The 21497-nt window shown below is 45.4% G+C and overlaps 1 protein-coding gene across 1 annotated transcript in view; it reads right to left on the bottom strand.

Annotated features, from left to right (window-relative positions):
• Nucleotides 1-21497, bottom strand: part of Elovl5 (ELOVL fatty acid elongase 5) — a 72367-nt gene that overhangs the window by 6479 nt on the left and 44391 nt on the right. Inside the window, exons 2-5 of the mRNA XM_036192703.1 lie at nucleotides 18239-18304; nucleotides 14100-14287; nucleotides 3250-3327; nucleotides 2093-2264 (exon numbers count right to left, since the gene is read on the bottom strand). Coding sequence (XP_036048596.1) covers nucleotides 2093-2264; nucleotides 3250-3327; nucleotides 14100-14287; nucleotides 18239-18296 — 496 coding nt within the window. The 5' untranslated portion in view covers nucleotides 18297-18304. The remainder of the gene's footprint in view (nucleotides 1-2092; nucleotides 2265-3249; nucleotides 3328-14099; nucleotides 14288-18238; nucleotides 18305-21497) is intronic.

The raw sequence follows: 21497 nt of genomic DNA, 5'->3' as shown, positions 1-21497 counted from the left end.
TACCTTCCCTAGTAAGCAGCCCCCTCTGCTCTTACATACACTCCATTACCCTCACTATTTCCCATCTCCCTTAAGCCCTCTTCCTCCTCTCTCTGATCCTTTTCCTAGTTTTGTGACCTACACATTAATACATGCACGTATACAATTTTATAGTTAGGTTCACATATGATATACAACATGCACTATTTGAATCTGGCTCATTTCACTTTGTTCTGGGATAATCTTTTTGTACACTGTAAAGATGTGTTTCTGCCAAAGCACCTTCTAATTGGTTTAATAAAGAGCTGAATGGCCAATAGCTGGGCAGGAGAGGATAGGTGGTACTTCCAGGCAGAGATAGGAACTCTGGGGAAAAAAAAAATCAAGGGAGGCAGAGATTTGCCAGCCAGACACGGAGGAAATGAGTCATGTGGTACTGAGCAGAGGTAACAAGCCATGTGGCAGAATGTAGATTAATATAAATGGGTTAATTTAAGTTTTAAGAGCTAGTTGGGAATAAGCCTAAGCTAAAGCCAAGCTTTCATATTTAATAAGTCTCCATATCATTATTTGGGAACTGGCAGTCCAAAGAAAGCCTGGCTACATTTGGTTGCCTCCATTTTCCTGCAAATGCCATGATTTATACCTGCATAAAGTTCCACTGTGCATTGTTGACCTTCATCTGTAGATGGCCATCCAGGCTGGTTCCATTTGTTGTCTATCATGAAGAGAGCAGCAATAACCCTGAATGTACCTGTATCTCTGTGGTATGCTGACTTGGAGTCCTTGGCTATTTACCCAAGAGCAGTACAGGAGGGTCATATGGTAGTTTTAGCTTCCGATTCTGAGGAACCTCCCTCCTGATTTCCACATCAGCTCCATGAGGATACAGTGCCACCAGAAGTGAGTAACAGCTCCTCTTGGCCCACGTCCTTGCCAGCATTTTGCCTCTAGTGGTATTGAACCTAGAACCTCACTGATACTGGTCAAGTGCTTGTCGCTCCACTATATCCCCCATTGGTTTTCTTTCTTTTTCTTTCTTTCTTTCTTTCTTTCTTTCTTTCTTTCTTTCTTTCTTTCTTTCTTTCTTTCTTTCTTTTCCTTCCTTCCTTCCTTCCTTCCTTCCTTCCTTCCTTCCTTCCTTCCTTCCTTCCTTTTTTGAGACAGGGTCTCTCTGTAGCTTTAGAGCCTGTCCTGGATCTTGCTCTGTAGCCCAGGCTAGCCTGGAACTCACAGAGATCCACCTGCCTCTGCCTCCCGAGTGCTGGGATTAAAGGTGTGCACCACCACCGCCCGGCTGCTCTTTTCATATTTTGAGTCAGCCTGGACTCTTACTCCCTGGTCTCTGTGTTGGTTATGCCCTTAGCCTGTGCCGGAAAGAAACACCCTGTCTTCCCCGTTTCTGCTAGCTGGTTTGTTCTCTTGAGGATAACCATATTCTGACTGGAGTGAGATGGGATCTCAAAGCGGCTGTAACTTGCATTTTCCTGATAGCTAAAGGATGTTGAGCACTTTCTGAAAGTAACTACTGGGCATTTGTGTTTCCTTTAATGAACCGTGTACTGAATTCAACACTCCATTTACTAATAAATAATTTGTGTTTTGTTTTGTTTTTTTAAAGCAACGAGTGTTTCTGCTGGCATCTTCATCAGAGATTATGTGGTAGCTGTATGATTTCTGGTCTTCTTTCTATTCTATTCTTTTGGTCCATGTGTCCCTTTTTGTGCCAGTATTCTACGGTTCTTGTTACTATGGCTCTGTGGTATAATTTGGGATCAGGCCTTGTGATATCTTTAGCACTGCTCTTTCTGCTTAGGATTACTTTGTCTAATATATGTTCTAAGAAAGGAGGAGACCAACAGGGGTAGAGAAAGGGACCATGAGAGTGTACGTAGTCAGAGGAGGTATAAACGAGAAAAAGTAGGATATGAAAATGTCACAATGAAACCCTTCACAGTGTGTGCTAACTAAAACAATAATAATAAATAGAAAAAGAAAAAACCTCAACTCCAATTCAAAGCTTAACTTAGAAATTTACAGAGACAACACCTTTGCTGAGTGCCTAAGTTTCCAGTCTGTCTCTATCACATGTCCCAAATACCCTATTACTTACAGTGGCCGCAGGGCACCCAGTTCATCACAAACCACCAGATATTCAACATGGAGGCGTGGTGGTAGACATGTAGGACTGTGATCTGGTGGTTGTTCTTGCGAAGGATGAAGAAGAAGGTGTCCATGAATTCTATGAGTTTGGAGAAGTAGTACCACCAGAGGACGCGGATGATCTACAAGCAAAGGGTTTATGGTTTTCCTCCAGTGCTCTTCTGGAATGTCACCTGGGACACACTATACACATGTACACTCAACACAAAAATAAAGCCGGAGAGCCCCGCTGGCTCCTGGTGCCTTCGGGTGTCTGAGCTCTGGCCACTGTGGGTGCCTTTCACCAATGAACATGCTATCCTGGGAGGACGGGAAGGACAGCAGGAAATGTCTCCAAAGGGCTCCTGACACTCTTGCACACTCTAAGAAGAACAGGAAGCACACACCTGAAATCCTGGGATATGGAGATAGAAGCCAAAGAATCCAGAGTTCAGGATCATCTTTAGCTACATAGAATTTATGGCTATAAAGGATCCCATCTCAAAGGGAAACTAAGTCAACACAAAAGCCCTGGGAAGCTCCAGCCTCAACAGCACTTTTCTGAAGAAGTTTGCAGAGCTTCTAGGAGGGAGAAGGTGCTCTGGGCTTGAGGGACTGGTGTGGGGTAGCATGAATCATGGAAGAAATGGAACCAGAATGTGCGGTACCCATTGCTGGTCCAATCAGTATGTCCAAAGGAAATGCTGGCCGGGCTGAGCTTTGACTGTAAGCCTTCTGCGGGGAAAAAAAACCAAAAACTCCAATCCACAGAGTGGAAGTTGGATTTTTACCTTTAATATCACCACTCAGAAGGCACTTACAAGAATGATTTTAAATCCAAATGATCTTTTATGTAAATATGAAACCCGATCAACACAATCTTCCCTGTCAAGTGCTCACAGAATTTCTTCTACAGAGAGGGAGGCTTACATTTTCATTCTCTTTATGCCGTTCATGTTCACATTTTCCTACCACACACCTAGCACTTCTTTCTTTCTCTTTTCAAAATGTCAACAGGCATTATCAGGATTGAGAGGGTATGGTCTTTTTCGCCTTTTGTGTAAGTTCTTTATTGAAAAACCAAACACACACAGACACACCCACCCACACCCACCCCTGAAACAGTACCTTCATGTCTGATTCTCCTGCGCTGCGTGTTCCCTGACAGAAGAAGTTGTATTTGCCTTCCCACACACCTGTCACCAACTAAAAAAAGAGGAGAAAAACAGTTACTGCATAGAGTCCTGTTCAAGTGAAGTTTGTTCGAATGAACTTTATTAGTTTTGAGTATGTGGAAGGTTACGTGTGGCTGTACTGAGGCAAGTTCGGGAACTGTGAAGAGAGGGAAGTCTAACCCTGCGCCTTCACTCACACAGGGCCAGCACACTGGAAGGTTGAAGCGGAGCTTGAAGCCACTCCCAGGCTGCTGCCCTCAGAACCTCCCTCGACCTGGAGCCTCAGCATGCCCGAGACCAGTCCAACTCCAAGCTGGCATCTTGTCTCCTTATGCCACTCTCCCTAAGCCGGGCTCCTCAAACCTGAGTGCACTCAGACGAGTTTGCCAGTCATGGACTATCCGGGGAATGGGGGCTCAAGCATGTGTAGTTCTAACGAGTCCCTAAATTGCTGGTACCAAGACCGCTGGCCTGGAACCACACTTTAAACACCAGGAGCACACAGTCCATCATCATCCTTATTCCTTGCTGTGCCATCCTCCAGACTCACGGATTAGCCCTCTGCACACACTGTGGTGTCCCAGAAGAACCCCAGAACTGGGTGCAAGCTCTTGTTAGTCCTTCAGTTTTCCCTGGCTCCCTTACAGGGCCTGTTTCCTCAGCAGTTTCCACAGTGAGATGAACAGCCTATGAGACCTGAAGACCCGCCCTAACAGTCAGGACAGAAAGTTTATTTGAATTGCTTTATTTCCATGCTGCCCACCTGCTGTGTTCCTAACACCCACGGAAGGACGGGGTGCTATTTGTCTATGAAAACCACAGCTCCGAGCTTGTTTACTTTCTTCTACAGTCTGCAACAATCTTGAGGGTTCCTGATAACCACAGAACGCCAGGTGCTGAGATGGCATGCTTTAAGTCTCATCTCATGCAAGCATGAAACACACACGAGGACCCAGTCACTAGTTACCAAAGTGTGAATCCTCATCCAGCACCACCTGTGGCACCCAGGACCCCTGAGAAATGCATTCTTGAACTACCCCACACCTTCAGAACCTAAAACCCTAGATCATCAAGGCTGGCACTCAGGGACCAGGCTGGATCACAAATTCTAGAAAATCTAATGATGTTGGTTGAAAGAACTGTCCCCAACCAGCAGAGCTGACCCCCACCCCACCCCGAACTTGAAACGGTCTTAGGCCCCACCCTAGATCTCGTGACTCTGAAATTTATGGGCAGGAAGCCCAATGTGGGTGTGTGTGTGTGTGTGTGTGTGTGTGTGTGTGTGTGTGTGTGTGAGAGAGAGAGAGAGAGAGAGAGAGAGAGAGAGAGAGAGAGAGAGAAGAGGCAGGGTCTCAGGTAGCCAAGGTTGAAGTAATGATCCTCCTACCTCCACCTCTTGAGCGCTGTGATTTACCAGCTGGCCAGTGTTTTAATAGGTGATTCTGATCAGATGAAATTTGGAAACAGCCATGGGTCCCATTGTAGCTGCACAGCATGATCACCTGGAAGCTTTTAAAGAATTACCAATGCCTGGCCTCACCCTGACCATGAAACAAGACCTCAAGGGGCCTCTCTGACCGTGAAACAAGACCTCAAGGGGCCTCTTGTAAAGGTCTGAAGAGATGTGCAGCTCAGACGGTAAACCGGCAGTTTCAAGCTTCTCATCTCGGTAAGAAAAGGTCTGAGGGAAGGGGTAACTGAGAGCGGGATCCAGGAGGCTGCAGGCCCACTGCCCTTGAGACAATTGCTCACTCAGCCTGGTGAACAGTACAGATGCCCTACAGTGAGCAGCATGTCTGGACAAGGACTGGAAGACACACGGTCACATTTTCATCCAATTTAATGTGAGAAATAAATGCCAGGCCTGGTACACTTGCATGGATGCCGAGACACACTGTCACATTTTCATCCAATTTAACGTGAAAAGTAAATGCCAGGCCTGGTACACTGGTACACAGATGCCGAGCTATCGTCTGGTGTTTCTTCTGACTTCCTTTCTGATGTTTTCCTTCTGTTTTGTTACTTTCTCCGAATGAAAACATTCAGAGTTTACACAGTCTTCAAGGCCAAAGAACAGCCCAGGAGGCCCAGGAGTCTGGAATGCTTTGAGACAAGAGTGCTGTGGGTTGGGAAGGTCTGACGGGCAGTACTGTGCTCTTCATGGTCAAAGTGAGGGCGGACTCCATTATCTCTAAGTGGTTTTCTGTCCAAGTTTTCAATAATTTCTACGCTAGACTCGGTAACAGACCGCACACAATGCTATTTTTTTCTAGACCAGCACGATGAGGCATGCATATATTTTTGGTCTTATGTCTTCTTTCAAGGCCAGTTAGGTCCGTTTCTCACAGACCTATCAGAACTTTCAAGACTCAAGATACAAAACCAGAGTGAAAAGAGGACCAGAAAGCAGGGTGAGGAGGTGGGCTTGGTGTCCTCAGGAGACCTAACCGGAGAGAGGGCCATGCTGTCAGAACACACTGCTTACTGTCTTGCCTTCATCCCATGACAGAAATGCTAAATATCTGCTGAGATACAGAGAGGAAATGCTCCTTGCCAAAATGTCACAGACAATGCAGTAAATATGTACAATAAAAAGAATATGCTAAAATGATTACCTTCATTTGCTATACCTCTTGAAACTTTACCATATTAAAAGTTGTCACATTTAGCAGGGTGCAGAGGCGCATACTTTTAATCTCCCTTGGAAGACAGAGGCAAGCAGATTTCTTTTGAGTTTGTGGCCTGGTCTATGTAGTAAGTTCCATGGAAACCAAGGTAAATAGTGAGACTGTCTCAAAAACAAACAAACAAAAACAAAAAAGGTCATTCTAGACCCTACCATCTCTGTCTTCCCAGCTTCCATCTTGGTATCCTGGGTTGGATGACCATGAGTAGGACACTTATTCAGGTACTGAGAACTGCTACCCTACCTCCTTGTGCAGGGGTGGGGTTGCTCAGTAGGGAAGAGGGTAGGTAAATAAATGCCTACCTCCTGGAATTCTGCAGGTGCCTCTTAGCAAGGAAGACAGACTCTTGTTAATTGAGCAGCAGACCCCTCCAGGCATGTGCCTCATTTTCATTTTTGTTTCTAAAGGACTCCAGGTGGGAACTTCCTTCTATAAGCAATTCAAAATCCTACTTGCCCCTTCCTATGGCCTGGGATAAAAGAGGAAAATCTCCATGTAACACACCTTTGGAGGATATAGAACTCGGGTGTGGGTGGGCACTGGGTGGTGAGCTCGGTCAGCATCAGCCAGCTACATACAGCAGGAGCTGCTCACGTGGTGGCTGCGCACTTGGCCTGAGCCTGCCCTTCTCCTGGTCCTTGTGGAGGCCACCTGGACCGCAGCATTCCCTCACTGAGACTCTCAAGATGTTGTGTGTCGGCAGACTTGGTGGAGCAAGAGGGCCCGAGACGATGGACAAAGAAAACGAGGCATTCAGAGAAAGGACTGCCATCGACCCCAAGCTTCTGAGACGCAGCTGAGGGGCAGTTCCAAGTGAAAAAGCAGGCCACGACAAACAGCTTGCCTCACTCTTCACACTCCCTGAACCACTAATGGGTCCAAGGACACAGAGAGGATTACTTACATGGCTTTCTTAAGTAACCAAGATACGGGCAGTACCCACTGTAAAGCCCTATGTGCTTTCTCCTTCCCTGGAGTAAAGCAAACCTTAATGAGGCCAGGAGCGTGTGAAGAGCCATAATTAAAACACAGCGAGCAGCTTCCTTCTCTCCTAGGAGACAAATTCAATAGCCAGTGGAGGTTCTGTGTATCTTTTCACCTTAAGAAGAGTGTAGGTGAGCATCAGTCACAGTGAGAAGTCTGGTTGATGCAACCAGGGAGCCAAGGATCTTTAACGGTGAGAACTGACTCCAAACCACACATGAAGTCTAACCGTCGGCACAGTACTTACTTCCTGGAATGCTACCAAAGCCTCTTGGGAAACAAGGTCATTTGAAGCCCTTGGGTCTAATTGGAGATGCTCTTTCCTCACGGTTCTACCCCGTTACCCCAACACCCCAAGGTGCTGGAAGGGCTGACTGGTTTGGGCAGCTAAAGGTGGGTAAATTATGTGGATGTCGTTCCCTGAGCAGAGATGAGTGAAAGGCCATGAAAGCAGACTCTTGAAGACAACAATATAGCAGCCCAAGGTGATATGAAGTCACAACATGCCCACACGGTTGGGCTTGCTCAGCGGACCACCTGGTTATTTCCGGGTCAAAACATCTCTCATGACTAGGACTCCATGGCTTTGCATGGTTGTGTAAACTGCGCACAGCCATGTAATCTATGCGCATGCGTGGAGTAGCCACATGCGTTCCTGTACGCATGCGCAGCCCACTCTTTAAAAAGCCGGCGCCATTTTTGCACCGGTCTCTTCTCTCTTCTCCCCTTCTTCTCTTGACCATGTGTGTGTTTCCCACAGGCCTGTCACATCTCTCCTCTATCCTATATTAATAAACAGCTCTTCTGTGGATTTGTCATGTTCGGGACGTTTTCTCACAGGGTAAGAGCGCCAAATAACACAAGGGACGTTCCTAAGAGCCGTTAAGACATTTCACAGATTTGCTTGCTGGGGTGTATATGCTTTTATATCTGCTAAAAGTGAATGTTTTAAGTGAGGAAACCCAGACACAGACATGACACGGGTAACTCACACAGCAGTTCTAGGCTCCTCTGCCTTTCATGCCTGTTTCTGGGTTCTTGGCTAGTCTGTCCATGAAGGATACTATGGGAAATTAGACCTTTACCTGTATCTGTCTCCTTAGCAGACATCTGATTTATATAAGTAACCAGAAGCTATTCTGAATTCAAAGGCACCCATTTCCTCTACAGTGTATTGGGCCACTTTGGACACTATTATGAATGGAGTCACAGCAGCAGGTAGCTTTCAATCTGAAATCTCATACCCAGAGCACAAGGAAGCCTGTGAGGATACTTTCACACCCACGCCCTTCAGAAGTGTTTTTCCTTCTATGACCATGGACACAGCTGAAGGCACCTCCCTTGTTTACCCATGAGGACCGCTCCTGCACACTTGACAAATCTTTAGCACACAGCAAACAGGCTAACCTGAAGCAAGTATGCCTGGCATCTTCTAAGTACCAGCCCCTGCCCTCTTTATGCTGGAGGTCCTTTTTTTTTTTTTTTTAAAACTGTTCATACAGTAAAAAAAGAACAGGAATATGGAGACCGAAGGATATATGAGGAAGTCTGGTGCACAGCCTTGGGTAGGTAACACATAAGTCTGATATGATTCCAGCCAAATGTATGGTATTTCTGCTTCCAGTACTTGAGAATCTACAATCAGGTGGAAACAGGAGCCCTTGCCAGTGTCCTTTGCATAGGTTAAAACTCTCCTTCAGCCTTGCTGTGCAAAGCCCTGCTTTAATCAGGAACTGGTCCGTGGGCATGGCGGTACAAACCTTTAATCCTAGCACTTGGGAGACAGAGGCAGGAGAATCTCTGTTCTAGGCCAGCCTTGTGTACAGAGAGACTTTAGAGAGAGAGAGAGAGAGAGAGAGAGAGAGAGAGAGAGAGAGAGAGAGAGAGAGAGAGAGAGAGAGAGAGAGACAGACAGAGAGACAGACAGAGAGACAGAGAGAGGGGGGGAGGGAGGGAGGGAGGGAGAGAGAGGAAGGGAGGGGGGGAGTGAGGGGGGGAGGGGGGAGGGAGGGAGGGGGGAGGGGGAGAGGAAGAAAGAAAGAGCAACCTTGGCCTTCCCATATACTACTTCATTACTTTGTAGCAAAGTTAGGTCTGAGGAGTCTGCAGAATCAGGTCTAAGGCTTCCTCTCTGGCAAAGGCATTCCCTCCCTCCCTCCCTCCCTGTGTGGGTGAGGAGGGAGAAGGTGCTTGGACTACATCCTCCCTTTCCGCTCAGAAGAGCTTCAGATAGACTGAGGGGCAAGTACAATCCCTCGGGCGAGTTTTTCTAAACAAGGAACTTCAGTTGTCAGGGAACAAAGTGTCACCAATTTTGGGCAACAATCCAGCCATGTCCAACCTACAACTGGGCACCCCAGGGATAGCTATGAATAGACCCCAACATAAAACCATAAACATAATTAGAACATTCAGACTTTTTTGCATTTTAGGGAGGGGTTGATGATTTCATGGTGTAAACTTTGTAGGCAACAATGTCTTGTCACGAAATCAAAACGCTGGACATACCTAGCAGAGCTATCTTACAGACACTGGTCTCTCCAGTTAGGTCAACTTCTCTCCACCCTCCTTAAAGAAGGCAAGAGCAAAAACCCTTTTCAAAGTATTCTGGGAAACAAAACATGTCCTCCAAATCTGTTTTCCCACAATAATGTTATCTATTTTAGGAAAGTCTAAACCTAAAGAAAAAGAAGAGTTTGGAATAATACTTCCAAAGCAACTGCTCCCAGGCCACATCAGAGTCCCAAGCAAGGCAGAGCCCAGAGGTGCCTAGGGAGGTGTTTAACATTGGAAAATGACAGACCAGGAGGTTCCAGCACAGTACCCAACCCAAACACTGCATCCTCTACCTTTCCAATAAAGCACCATGATTTTCAAAGTCTGGTTCAAAGAAAAGCCAGTATGAGCTCCTGGCAACCTGAAGAAAGGCACCCAGGTTGGACACACATCCACATAACACACACCCAACTCTACCTCTTAACCAGGAAGGTTAAACTTTTTTGGCCCTACCCCCTGAGTTGTTCTTTGGAAGTCTGCATTCAAGATCATCCATCATCTTTCAGACACTCGGGGGAAGACACTCAGCTCACGCAACCCCAACAATGCTAATATGGGATGCTTATGTGGAACATTCAACAAACACTTCTGTTTTAAAGTGTAAAAAAATTAACATAGGCTAAACCATGACTTCAGAAGCATGACCTCAGAGAGGTAGCTAGAGGATACTTTTAAGAAGTTTTGTTTCGGGTTGGGGATTTAGGTCAGTGGTAGAGCGCTTGCCTGGCAAGCACAAGGGCCTGGGTTCTATCCTCAGCTCAAAAAAAAAAAAGTTTTTTTTTTTCCGAGACAGGGTTTCACGTGTCGCAGGCTGGCCTCACACTCTGTAGCCAAGGATGGCTTTGATCTGATCCTCCAGCTAGACAGACATGTGCCACCACGCCCAGTATCGGTTCTTTAAAAAAGCTGATCAGTTCTTTAAAAAAGCTGATTTGGGGATAAGGAAACGGCTCCGTTGGTAAAGTGCTTGCTGGGCAAGCATGAGAACCTGAGTTGGGAACCCTAGAGCCCATGGGAAACCCAGGAAAGGCAGCATATGTATGTGAGCCCAACACTGGGGGAGGGAAATAAGGAATAAGCTTGGTATGTTAAACCAGGACTGTCTTCTCAGGAATAATTTTTTTAAACAAAAATTTAAATGTTCTGATGTTGGAAAGATAATTTGATCACATTTTTTCAACACCATACAGTTCTACATAGAGCTACTAGAGAAAAAGGCATACCCAAAAAGTAGCTGTTTGTAACCTGTAATTTATATCTGACTGTTACATAGTATAAAAATGTGGTTCTCGTATCTGACTTTTCCCTGTTCCTAGCTATACAAGGATACTTTTTGTGGTGTAAACAACCAAAACAACAATGAGGAGGGAACTCACAGGTTGTCGTCTGTGAGTCCCGTCTGGGATGGACTGAGATGTTGATGGGTGTACCAGGAAAGCATTTCAGTTGGCAGCAGAGGTACTGAAGAGACTGGGGGGCAGGGAGGAAAGTCCAAGAGCCGGTGCTGGTGGGGTTAGGCAGAGCTGAGCAGGACAGCCGAGGGGAGAGAAGCACCCCTGGGGTGACCAGAGGCAAAGGCACTGTACAGCACGGACCCTGCCTTCCCGACAGCTGCTGCAGTCCTGACCAGTGTGTGAAGCGCAGGCTGAGCCAGACGACTGTGCCCTTTCAGACGACATCCAACCCCACAATTAGATCCACACCGTGCAGGGCCACAGAGGTCAGAGGCATAATGGGAAAAGAGCAGAGACATCAAAACAGCTTCGTGTCAGGACAGAGCAGCTGCCCAAGAGAGACACCGTGTGTAACACGGGAACAAAGGAGCAGAAGTCACTGCCATAGCTTGCTGCCGGGCTGACAGGGAAATGCAGGTCCAGCTGGCGCAGAAACAGAGACTATCATGAAGGCAGGGGGTTGTATTGGTTCCTTTTACCTTACAAAAAAGCAGCTTGAGGGAGGAAGCGTTTATTCCGGTTCAGTTCAGAGTCTGCATCCCCTCAGGGTGGTCAGAGTGGCTTGTTCCACTCTGGGAGCAGGGAAGGAAGGCCTTAGTTACTGAGCATGGTGATGCGGCTCTTACTGAGGCACAGAGTCTGTGTGCTCCCTGCCCTCTCAGAGTGTATTTCAGCTGAGTAGATGTGCCACTGCGTGTCAACTATCCACGTCAGCGTTCATGGTGAGAACCCCATGCTGGTAAATTCTAAACATCAGTTGATTGGATTAGGAACCATCTAGGGCACTACCGAGGCATACTATTGGGTGTGTTTATGGAGAGGTTCACGAGGGAGGAGGCCCACCCTGACTGTGAATGGCAACATCCCTGACCTGAATACGGGGAGGTATGAGGGGGGAAAACACAGGTGAGTGATGGCCTTCCTTCCCTGGCAGCCATTACTGCTCCTTGTACTGACCCAGAACAGTCAAGGCAGATTGGTAAGTAATAAACAAATAAACTACATATTTGCTTTAAAAATTCTTTACAGCCTCAAATATGTCAGTAAGCAGGAAGGTAACTGGAGATGGCTGTGCATGGCACTGCACCCCACAGGTTTCGGGATCCCCTCAGCTCAGCAGCTGAGGCTTCATGGCTGCCGTATGTGTCTTGTTAGTCAATGGAACATAAACGGTAGTTCTCGAAAAAACCGGAATGGAAATGAAGTGCCAGACTTGACAGGGACACACTACAGCCGAATCACTGAGGAGCCTATGGAAGAACCAGACAACAGCAATCACACACCATGATCACGGTGGAGCAACAGGGCTTCTCACTCAGACATAAGTGACTAGAATATAAATCCACAAACCTGATTTAATACCAGTAACAGCTGCCTGTCGTGTGTTACCCTTTATGTCCTGTAAGCTTAGGGGTTAAGGGTGGGATTTCCCTCTGTATATTTCTTACATCTCTTCTCTATACATGGGGCTTAGATGGTCCTCAAAGAACTCCCTCACTCTCACCACAGGGCCAGAGGAAAAACTGTTTTTGATTACAGGCTGTCCAGAAGCCCCTAATCAGATGCACAAACCGCCATTTATATAGCAATTTTCTTCTTTACTTCAGAGATATCTGTATAGGACGCTAGATTACGTAAAAGCTATGTCGTTGTGAAAAATGAAACATCATGTAAGGCAAACACTTAGGTCTTCTCAAATTCAATCACCTTATTTCTTTCTAGAATATACTATGTACAATATTAAAGTCTATAGAGGCTTCCTTAAAGAAATGGCTCTCTCATCTTTCAATTATGTGAGAGAAAAGTCTGCTCTGGACCCTGACGGCTGCTGCAATCTGTCCTTCCAGCTCAGAGAGCAGTGCCCAGCACTGGGGACAGGAGTCATGCCCTGTACTATCCTGCCTCTGGGCTTGCAATCTCCATCCTGGAGGCTAAACTGCCTTCATTCTAGAATGGGCCAGGAAAAATGGGCACACACACACACACACACACACACACACACACACACACACAGCATTTCTCTGAGTGTTAAACATAAAAGCAATGCTAGTGCTGTTCTCATCCAGTCACACCTCGGCAGACGGGTGCACACATGAGGGGACAAGCAGATCTTCCAGCTGCATCTCTTCCAACGGTCACAGGAACTTCTAGCTCCAGTGTGAGGCAGGAAGTCACCACTGCAAGTCATCCCTCCCCTCCCCGCTTCCTCTTCTCTGCTACCCCCTGGAGAATTAAAGCCATAATAAGAGTAGCTGAAAGTGTCCATTCTGTGGGTAGATATAAATTCTCTGTCCAAAGGGGTTTAGCAATAGGTTAATGTGAGCCTGGAAAATACAGTCCTTCCCAAAGAGCAAACTGTGCTATCAATAGTGGACAACTTTCCCCGTCCTTCCCGGCTTTACTACCCCTTGCAAAATAGGGAAAACTGAAATGCTGATTCTGATTATTTGCCTTTGAAGCAAAATACCGAATGTTCTAGTCATGTAAAATAAATTATTGGGCCTGTATTCACACAGCCCATTAAAATTCTAAATGAGGATCTTACCATTTGTGTGTCTTAGCTTTTAAAATCAGCTTATACACACAATGTACACCTGTGTCAAAGTATCCTGGTCTTAACACAGGGCCAGGTACAATGAATATGCACAGCAAAACTTTAAAAACAAAACTTGTGAGATCTGACAAGTTACCAGATCAGAACAAAAGCTGATTGCCACAGAACTTACCAATGTACCACCCACTCTTCCTTCCTCCTCCACCTCCCTCCACATGAGCATTTATTAATAAATAATAAAATGTGCACAGATCTGCTTTTCACATTTTGTTCATTTTCCAACCTGTATTTTGCATGCATATGAATGTTTTTGAAGATATTTAATTTAGTTCTCAAAGTCACATGAAACATGAGTAACAAAAGAATCAATAACAAAGGCTTCTACTTTAGGTCTTCTAGGAGACAGTTGTACAAACAGCTGTTTTGTTTTTTTTAAAGATCAGTTTTAAAGCCTACTCAAAATGCGTGACTAGACTAGCTGCCCAGCTCTCTCCTCACTTAGGGACAAACTCAGGACAGTAGCGCCAGCAGAGCAGTGGAAGGAAGGCCCCGCCAGACATTGACCTACCTCATAGAACATATAGAGAGACAGCAAGGTGAGTCCAAGGTTATACACCACTAGGATCCCCCGGCAAGAGAATGGTTGCTTATTCTTCATGTACTTTGGCCCCAGCCATACAATTAGTAAATAAATGACAGAGCAGACAAATGTGGGTATATAATTGTCCAGAAGAAACCATCCTTTCACTCTTGTATCTGAAAAACACCAGAAGAAAAATATGTGGTAATTAGTAAGATACACGTAAGAAAACCCACTCCCAATCCACCTGACAGTAATGTTGCATTTAATCTGTACAAAGCAGAATACATACAGATATACATCAAACAGAGCAAAGCTTTTTGGTACAGGTTAAGAATGATTTATTACTTGTGTTTCTGCTACATAAAATAGTAAAAATGTGCTTTCCAAAAACCTGAAAGAAAATTAAAGCTTAATTACCCACCAAGTTTATTATGTTTATTGAATTAACATGGAATCATAAAACATAAAACCGAGTCTGCACTAAAAAGCCCTTCGGCTCAGTGAGTGCCCAGCATGTGCCCAGCATGTGCAGGCACAAGCTATGTGCCCTGTAGCCAGGTTAGGGGCACTGCCTGACTAGAAGGCCAGCAGGAGAGGGCCAATGACTAAAAATAATGAAATGCTATTGGGTCAGCTATGATCAGACAGGGGCTATTTAAGAGATTTAGAGCATTATAGGAACTTGAGACCCACACTAACTCAAAGGGGCTACCTGTGTAGAAGAGAACACCCCACTCTTATCCTCTCACCTAGGCCAGGTACCTGATAGCAATGGCCTACAGCCCTGTCCTCTGGCTGGACTGCCATGCTCACCCCCCCTCATTTTTTTGCCTTGATCTCACAGCTCAATAAACCACACGCTCACTTTGGTGAACTATGTGCCAGTCTTCCGTCTGTAGAGACACTCTGAGCCTTCCCAGCATCTTTCACGGCTTGCTTTCTTTGGCTTCAGAAAGAGATGCTGCCTCTACATCCTCCCCACCAGAGTGGTGGCGGATGGTAGTGTCAGTTCTAAGAACAGTCAGTTCTCAGAAGTCCTTCAGGGAAGGGGCTACAAAGGAAGGCATTCCTAACACCTTTTGTTCTCAGCTCTGGGCCTTAGCAGCCTATACTGAAAAAGTAAGTTACTATATAACCAGCTAACATCTTCTGTGTGCATATATATTGTAAACACAATGAATATACATAATTACCTACAAATTTTCCATGTCCTTTTACTTAAAAGTTCAGTCCAGCACCTTGTTCTTTTGTACAGTATATTTTCAGCAAGTACTCACCCTCCCTCCAAGGGTACCCATATCAGCTGGTCCCAACCCTAGGCCCAGGCAAAGGGTTCCTCAGGGGTCCGGCTGATCAGGGTAGCTCACTGCTCTGTGTGGTAGCCAGTTCAGAAATGGAGATGTGGAATAGTTCTGACCACTAAGCTTTCAGGGGAAAAGCTTCTTTGTTCTTCAACTCCTACAATGAACAAATGTCTTCTTCCTATGTTGGAAGTACAGCCTGGCGCTGCTGCCATCATAAAGGAAGCCATCCTGAAGACTACGCTGCTCAGATGAGGATGACAAAGTGGACAGATATAAAGAACAGGGTTCCTGGCTACTGTCAGAGAACCCTTGAAACAGCGCAGTAGTTATCTTCCTTGCAAAGCAAGATAATAATTTTTATTATCATTTCAGACAACTACAAGTTGGATTTTCTGTCTCTTATAGCCAAGAAGGCACTGTCTCGACACAAGCTGATGCAAATGCATCTATTTTTTTTTTCTTTGTCCCTCCCTGTACAGCTCGGTATGTCTTGGAACTTGTTACATGGCTGTGCTACCCTCAAACACATGACTCTCCCGCTTCGGCTTCCCGAGTGCAGATCACAGGCTTGTGCCACCACTCCCAACCTAACTCGTTTTGTTGTTTTCTCCTTCAACTGACCACCCTCTCATTAAACCTGTTCCTAATGGATGGGCAACTAGTTGATGCTCAGTCTTAACAATTCTGAAATGAGCATTCTTCCTGTATCCTTGCATAACTGATCAAGAATCACTGTAGATATCAGCTTAGGGTCACTAGTCATGTGCATTTTAACTACCATAGAAGAAAAGAGGTTGTACCAAGTTAGACTCCCCACACCCTTGTTGCACGAATCCTAAATGGTCTTATAACAAAAACCCGGAGCTTGCTGGGCAGTGGTGGCACACGCCTTTAATCCCAGCACTCAGGAGGCAGAGACAGGTGGATCCTTGAGTTCGAGGCCAGGCTGGTCTACAGAGTGAGTTCCAAGAAAGGCGCAAAGCTACACAGAGGAACCCTGTCTTGAACCACCCCCCCCCAAAAAAAAACGGAGCCAGATATTGGGGTAAATGCTGAAAGATCAGAGAGATGAAGGAACAAGCCACAGCCACTTCTCACCTCGCCAACTCCTCATGAATCTTTAGACTGAATGGCCCTGAGTCCTCAGCCTTAAGGGTACCAAACTCCTGCCACCTCCTGCCTTATATTCCCTTCTCTGCCCAGCCATATCACTTCCTGTCTCAACCTTCTAGTGTCTTCTGGATTAAAGGTGTGTGACTCCCAAGTTCTGGGATTAAAGGTGTGCCACCACTGCCTGGCCTCTATGTTTATTCTAGTGGCTTGCTCTGTCCTCTGATCTTCAAACAAATTTCATTTGCTAGAGCACAACGCATCACCACACACCCTTAGCACAGATGGCATCAAACACCATTTCATCTTTGACATACTGAGAGATGAAATTCTTCGGTTGTTTTCTTCTACACTTTAAAAATCATGAGTGAAACTGAGACTCTTTTGGTCTGATAGAAGATGTTCACAAACAGCTTCCTGGTTAGGACTTTGGGCGAAATGACTGGACTGTGAGGTCCCTGATGTCACTGATGGATGAATCCACCACCGGGTTCACTGTTAACTGGACTACTGAGAGGCGCCGAAAACTGTAGAAGGTGGGGCCTGACAGAGTCAGGTCAGTGTATATAGGACAGGAAGGCTTCCCTCGGAGGGAACACCTTATCAGGGGGTCTGTCCTTACACCCTCTGCCATGCTCTTCCAACAATGACAGTCAGCTTTGTCTCACGCCCAGAATGACAGGGCCAGGATGGACTGGGGGCTTCTGAAACCAGGAACAGAAATGACCTTCCCTCCTGTAAGATAACTTTGTCAGTGATTCTGTCCCAGGGACAGAAGTCTAATACATCTCTGTGAACCCCTCAAAAAATTCTTTTCTAAAGAAGACACTATAGGTACTACTAAAAGGCCATGCCGAGCTGATTTACTTAAAAATCACCAATGAAGACTAACAGCAGTATAACGGGATTCAAGGGTATGACATGAAGTGTAAGGAGCTATAAACAAGTCCTTAAAGCGCTGTTAGAGATGTGGAAGGGGACAGGTGATGGGGAGGGGACAGAAGAGAGGGGAACAGAGGGAATGAATATAAAGCAACGCCATTCTGTAGACATGGAGATGTCAAAATGAAGCCCATTACTATGTACAATTGCCATATGCTAAAATAAACATGGTAATTTAAAAAACTATTTTTAAAATGAGAGAAAAAGTCCTGAATGTGCTTATTTACATTACAGCTCAACAACAGAGCACTATCCAGCCCACATGAAGCCTTGGGTTTCATGCCTAGTACCATAAGCATATACTTCTATTTGGGTAGTGCTGCACACACAGTCCAGCACTTGGGTAGCTAAGGCAAGAGGATCCCCATGGGTTCAAGGTCAGCCTGGGTGATACATCTACATCAAGACCCGCTTTTTAGAGGAAAGAAGCCCTTAAACTTTGCAAGGGAGGCAGTGTCTTATCGTCAGGCTAAGTGCGTGTTTGGAATGCACTGGGCAAGATTTAAGAAAAGTGAACCACCATTAATCACAGCCATAGCAGCTGAAGCCAACAGAGAGAAGGCCACAGCAGCTGAGTCTCTGTCCCAAGAGCCAGGGGATAGCATTCAACTGCAAGAAAACTTTGCAAGGCCCCTTGTTACTGGGGATAAAGCTTTGATCTCATCACAGAAAACATTTTCTAAGATCTCCTCATGCAATATTTATAAGAGGCCATAAAGAGATGGGAGGGAAGCCATGGATGCTGAACAAAACCAAAAACCACCTTACCTCGGGGGCCCAGTAATGCCTTGAAATAGGTACTGACTGATGCATCGAAATGCTCCATTTTAAAACCTATTAAAGAGAAAAGGAGACATTGATTAGTGTCTACTCAAAATACTTCTTTCGTGCATTTTCCTAAAAGAACTAGAACAAACCATTTTCAAAGGTGCAAAGGGAAAGGTTGAATTCCTCCCACAAAAACAAAGCTGCTCTTAACTCCTCCATGCCACTGATATGCTAGGTCTAACTTGAAACTCAGAACGACGATGCATCCTGTGAATTCACATCAAAAACAAAGTCCCAGTTTTCTGAACGTCTTTTCTCAGTTCCATAAAAAACATCCCTGGTGATGCTGAGCCTCAGAGTGAAGAATGAACAGGAACTGAAAGGTGGCAGACATCCATCCCCATAGGGAAATCACACTCAAGGACAAGAGGAGGGGAGTGGTGTCCTTGCTTGTCACTATCTATACATAACATTGTATAGAACATACACTGTATATAATATATACAATAGCTTAAAGTATGCTTATTGTATTTATTTAAAGAGAGGGCAGGGGTATGTACATGGAAGGCAGGGGACAAGTTCCAGCTGGTTCTCTCCTTCTACTGTGTGGGTCCATGGGGCTCAAACTTAGGTTGTCACACTAGGCAGCAAGTGTCTTTAACTGCTGAGCCATCTTGCTAGCCCAATCCTTCCCCCAGTGTTGTTACTATAGCATTCCCTCTCTCTCTCTCTCTCTCTCTCTCTCTCTCTCTCTCTCAATCTCTCTTGCATGCGCGCCCACCCACACACACACACACACCCCTTCCCTGCTACCATCCTTTTGCTGGTTCCCTTCCTCTCTCCCAGTCATAGATACTCCAATACCCATGTTCAACCTTCTCCCCCCCTTAAAATAACCTGTGTTGTAAAATATTAGTTTAAGATGTGTTACATTTGTTTATGCTGTGGACCATTTGTTTAATGATGCAAAGATGTGCTGCATTCTTTTATGCTGCATTTGTTTAATTCTGTGAAGCTGTGTTACTGCCTGCCTAAAACACCCGATGGTCTAATAAAGAGCTGAATGGCCAATATCGAGGCAGGAGAAAGGGTAGGTGGGGCTGTCAGGCAGACAGAATAAATAGGAGAGGAAGAAGGATCAAGAAAAGGAGGAAGAGAGAGGAGGACAGCAGGGGCCAGCCATCCAGCCACAGAGTAGAAGTAAAGAAAGACATATAGAATAAAGAAAGGCAAAAGCACCAGGTGGTGGTAGTGGCGGCGGCGCACGCCTTTAATCCCAGCACTCGGGAGGCAGAGCCAGGTGGATCTCTTTGAGTTTGAGGCCAGCCTGGGCTACAGAGTGAGATCCATGACAGGCACCAAAACTACCCAGGAAAACCCTGTCAAGAAAGAAAAGAAAAGAAGAGAGAGAGAGAGAGAGAGACACGCAAAAGCCCAGAGGCAAATGTAGTTAAAGAGAAACTGGATAATTTAAGTAAGAAAAGCTGGCTAGAAACAAGCCAAGCTAAGGCCAGGTACTTATAAGTAAGAATAAGTCTCCATGTATTTATTTGGGAGCTGGGTGGCAGGCACCCAAAGGGTTAAAAAAAAAAGCAAAAACAAAACAAACACACAAAAAACTTGCCACCTTTGTCATTATTTTAAATACTTCATGTCTACAGGGGGGAAAATATTAAACACCTTGACCCCAACCACAGTCCACTGGCTCCAAACAGAAGAAAGTAGTACTTGAATAAACTGTTCCAGAAACAGCTCCCCTTTGAGCACAAAAGTCATGATAAACAGATTTTTATAAGTTTGGATTGTAATCCATTGGCAAATGACCAAGCCAACTTAGCATTAAAAAGTACTAAACTGATCACAGCAGTGAGTCAGTGCTTCATCCTTAAGACTTTGGATTAATGTTGGGTGTGGAGGTGCACACCTTTGAGGCAAGCAGAAGTCTGAGTTTGAGGCCAGCCAGGTCTATCCATAGTTCTAGGTCAGCCAAGGTTACAAAGTGAGACTCTGTCTCAAAACAAGCAACAAAAGCTGGGCGGGTGGTGGTGCACACTTTTAATCCCAGCACTCAGGAGGCAGAGGCAGATGAATCTACAAAGCCTGATCTACAAAGCAAGTTCCAAGACAGCCAAGGACTGTTACACAGAGAAATCCTGTCTCAAAAAACAAAAAGAAAAAGCAAGTACCTTCTAAATCAATGGCTTAGGAAAAGTACTGGCTTTCAGGTTCTCTCTTATCCTTCTGTTGTAAGTCATGATTTGTGATATTTTGTGTACCTTTTTCTCAAATAAATAGTCTTCTCAGAGTTTACATTTGAAGTCAGGTGTAGTGGTTAATTTAAGTATAAGAGTTAGCTAGTAGCAAGCCTGAGCTATCAGCCGAGCATTTAAAAGTAGTATACTCTATCAATGCATGACATTTTCAAAGAATAAATACTGTGTAAAAAAGAAAACATCACCAACATTATAACTTCCAAGGGCAAAAACAAAGCCAGTTTCAGTAACTGCTAATCATTCAGCGTTCCTTCCCACTCTTGGCTGCCACACTCAAGTATGTGCGCTCGCTCTCTGGCTGATTTCCAGATAAACAACTTTATGCATGAAAATATCTGATAGCTCTAGTATTTATAATTACGTCAATACAGCTGGAATATGAAGTGGGGCTAGGAGAAACCACAATGCTGGAATGCAGCAGCTCCTGAGCTGTGTCTGAGTACCTCTCCTGCTTTGGGAAGGCACTGGCTCCTTCAGCCTGTCGTAGAAACTGACAGCTTCAACCTCCATCCCCATTGATAGGCCACTGGTTTGGAAACAAGACTATAACTACTGAACAGTCTCTTTCCCCCAAGGCACCTGACCTCTAGACTTACTACCTGATGAGCACTCTTACTCAGTTAATGATGGGTCACACTAGAAGGATACAGGCACAGTTTAAGCTGGCCAATGAGTGGGTCAGGGCTGGGTGCTTTAAAAGGCAACTAAGCCTTGAAACCCATTTCTCTACTTACTCAAAATGTGGCAGGCAGGCTGTTTAACCTCCTATCTGTAAAGTGAGGGGAACGGTGAAGTAACTACCTCAACCACTGGATGATTAGACAGCATTTATTTACTACATGTAAGTTCTTTAAGGCAGTGTTGGGGCAGGTAGGAAGCCCTCCTATGTCTGCTACCAGTCAGCCACAAATGTCTGTACTGCTCTGGGTACCACTGACATTCTGAGGGAAACGACTATTGCCCAGTACCTGGTGGATCATTAACCC

Source organism: Onychomys torridus, chromosome 7 (assembly GCF_903995425.1).
Source record: "Onychomys torridus chromosome 7, mOncTor1.1, whole genome shotgun sequence".
Taxonomy (NCBI): Eukaryota; Metazoa; Chordata; class Mammalia; order Rodentia; family Cricetidae; genus Onychomys; species Onychomys torridus.
Note: the sequence above shows the minus strand (reverse complement) of the source record. Positions and strands in the feature narration are given on the sequence as shown.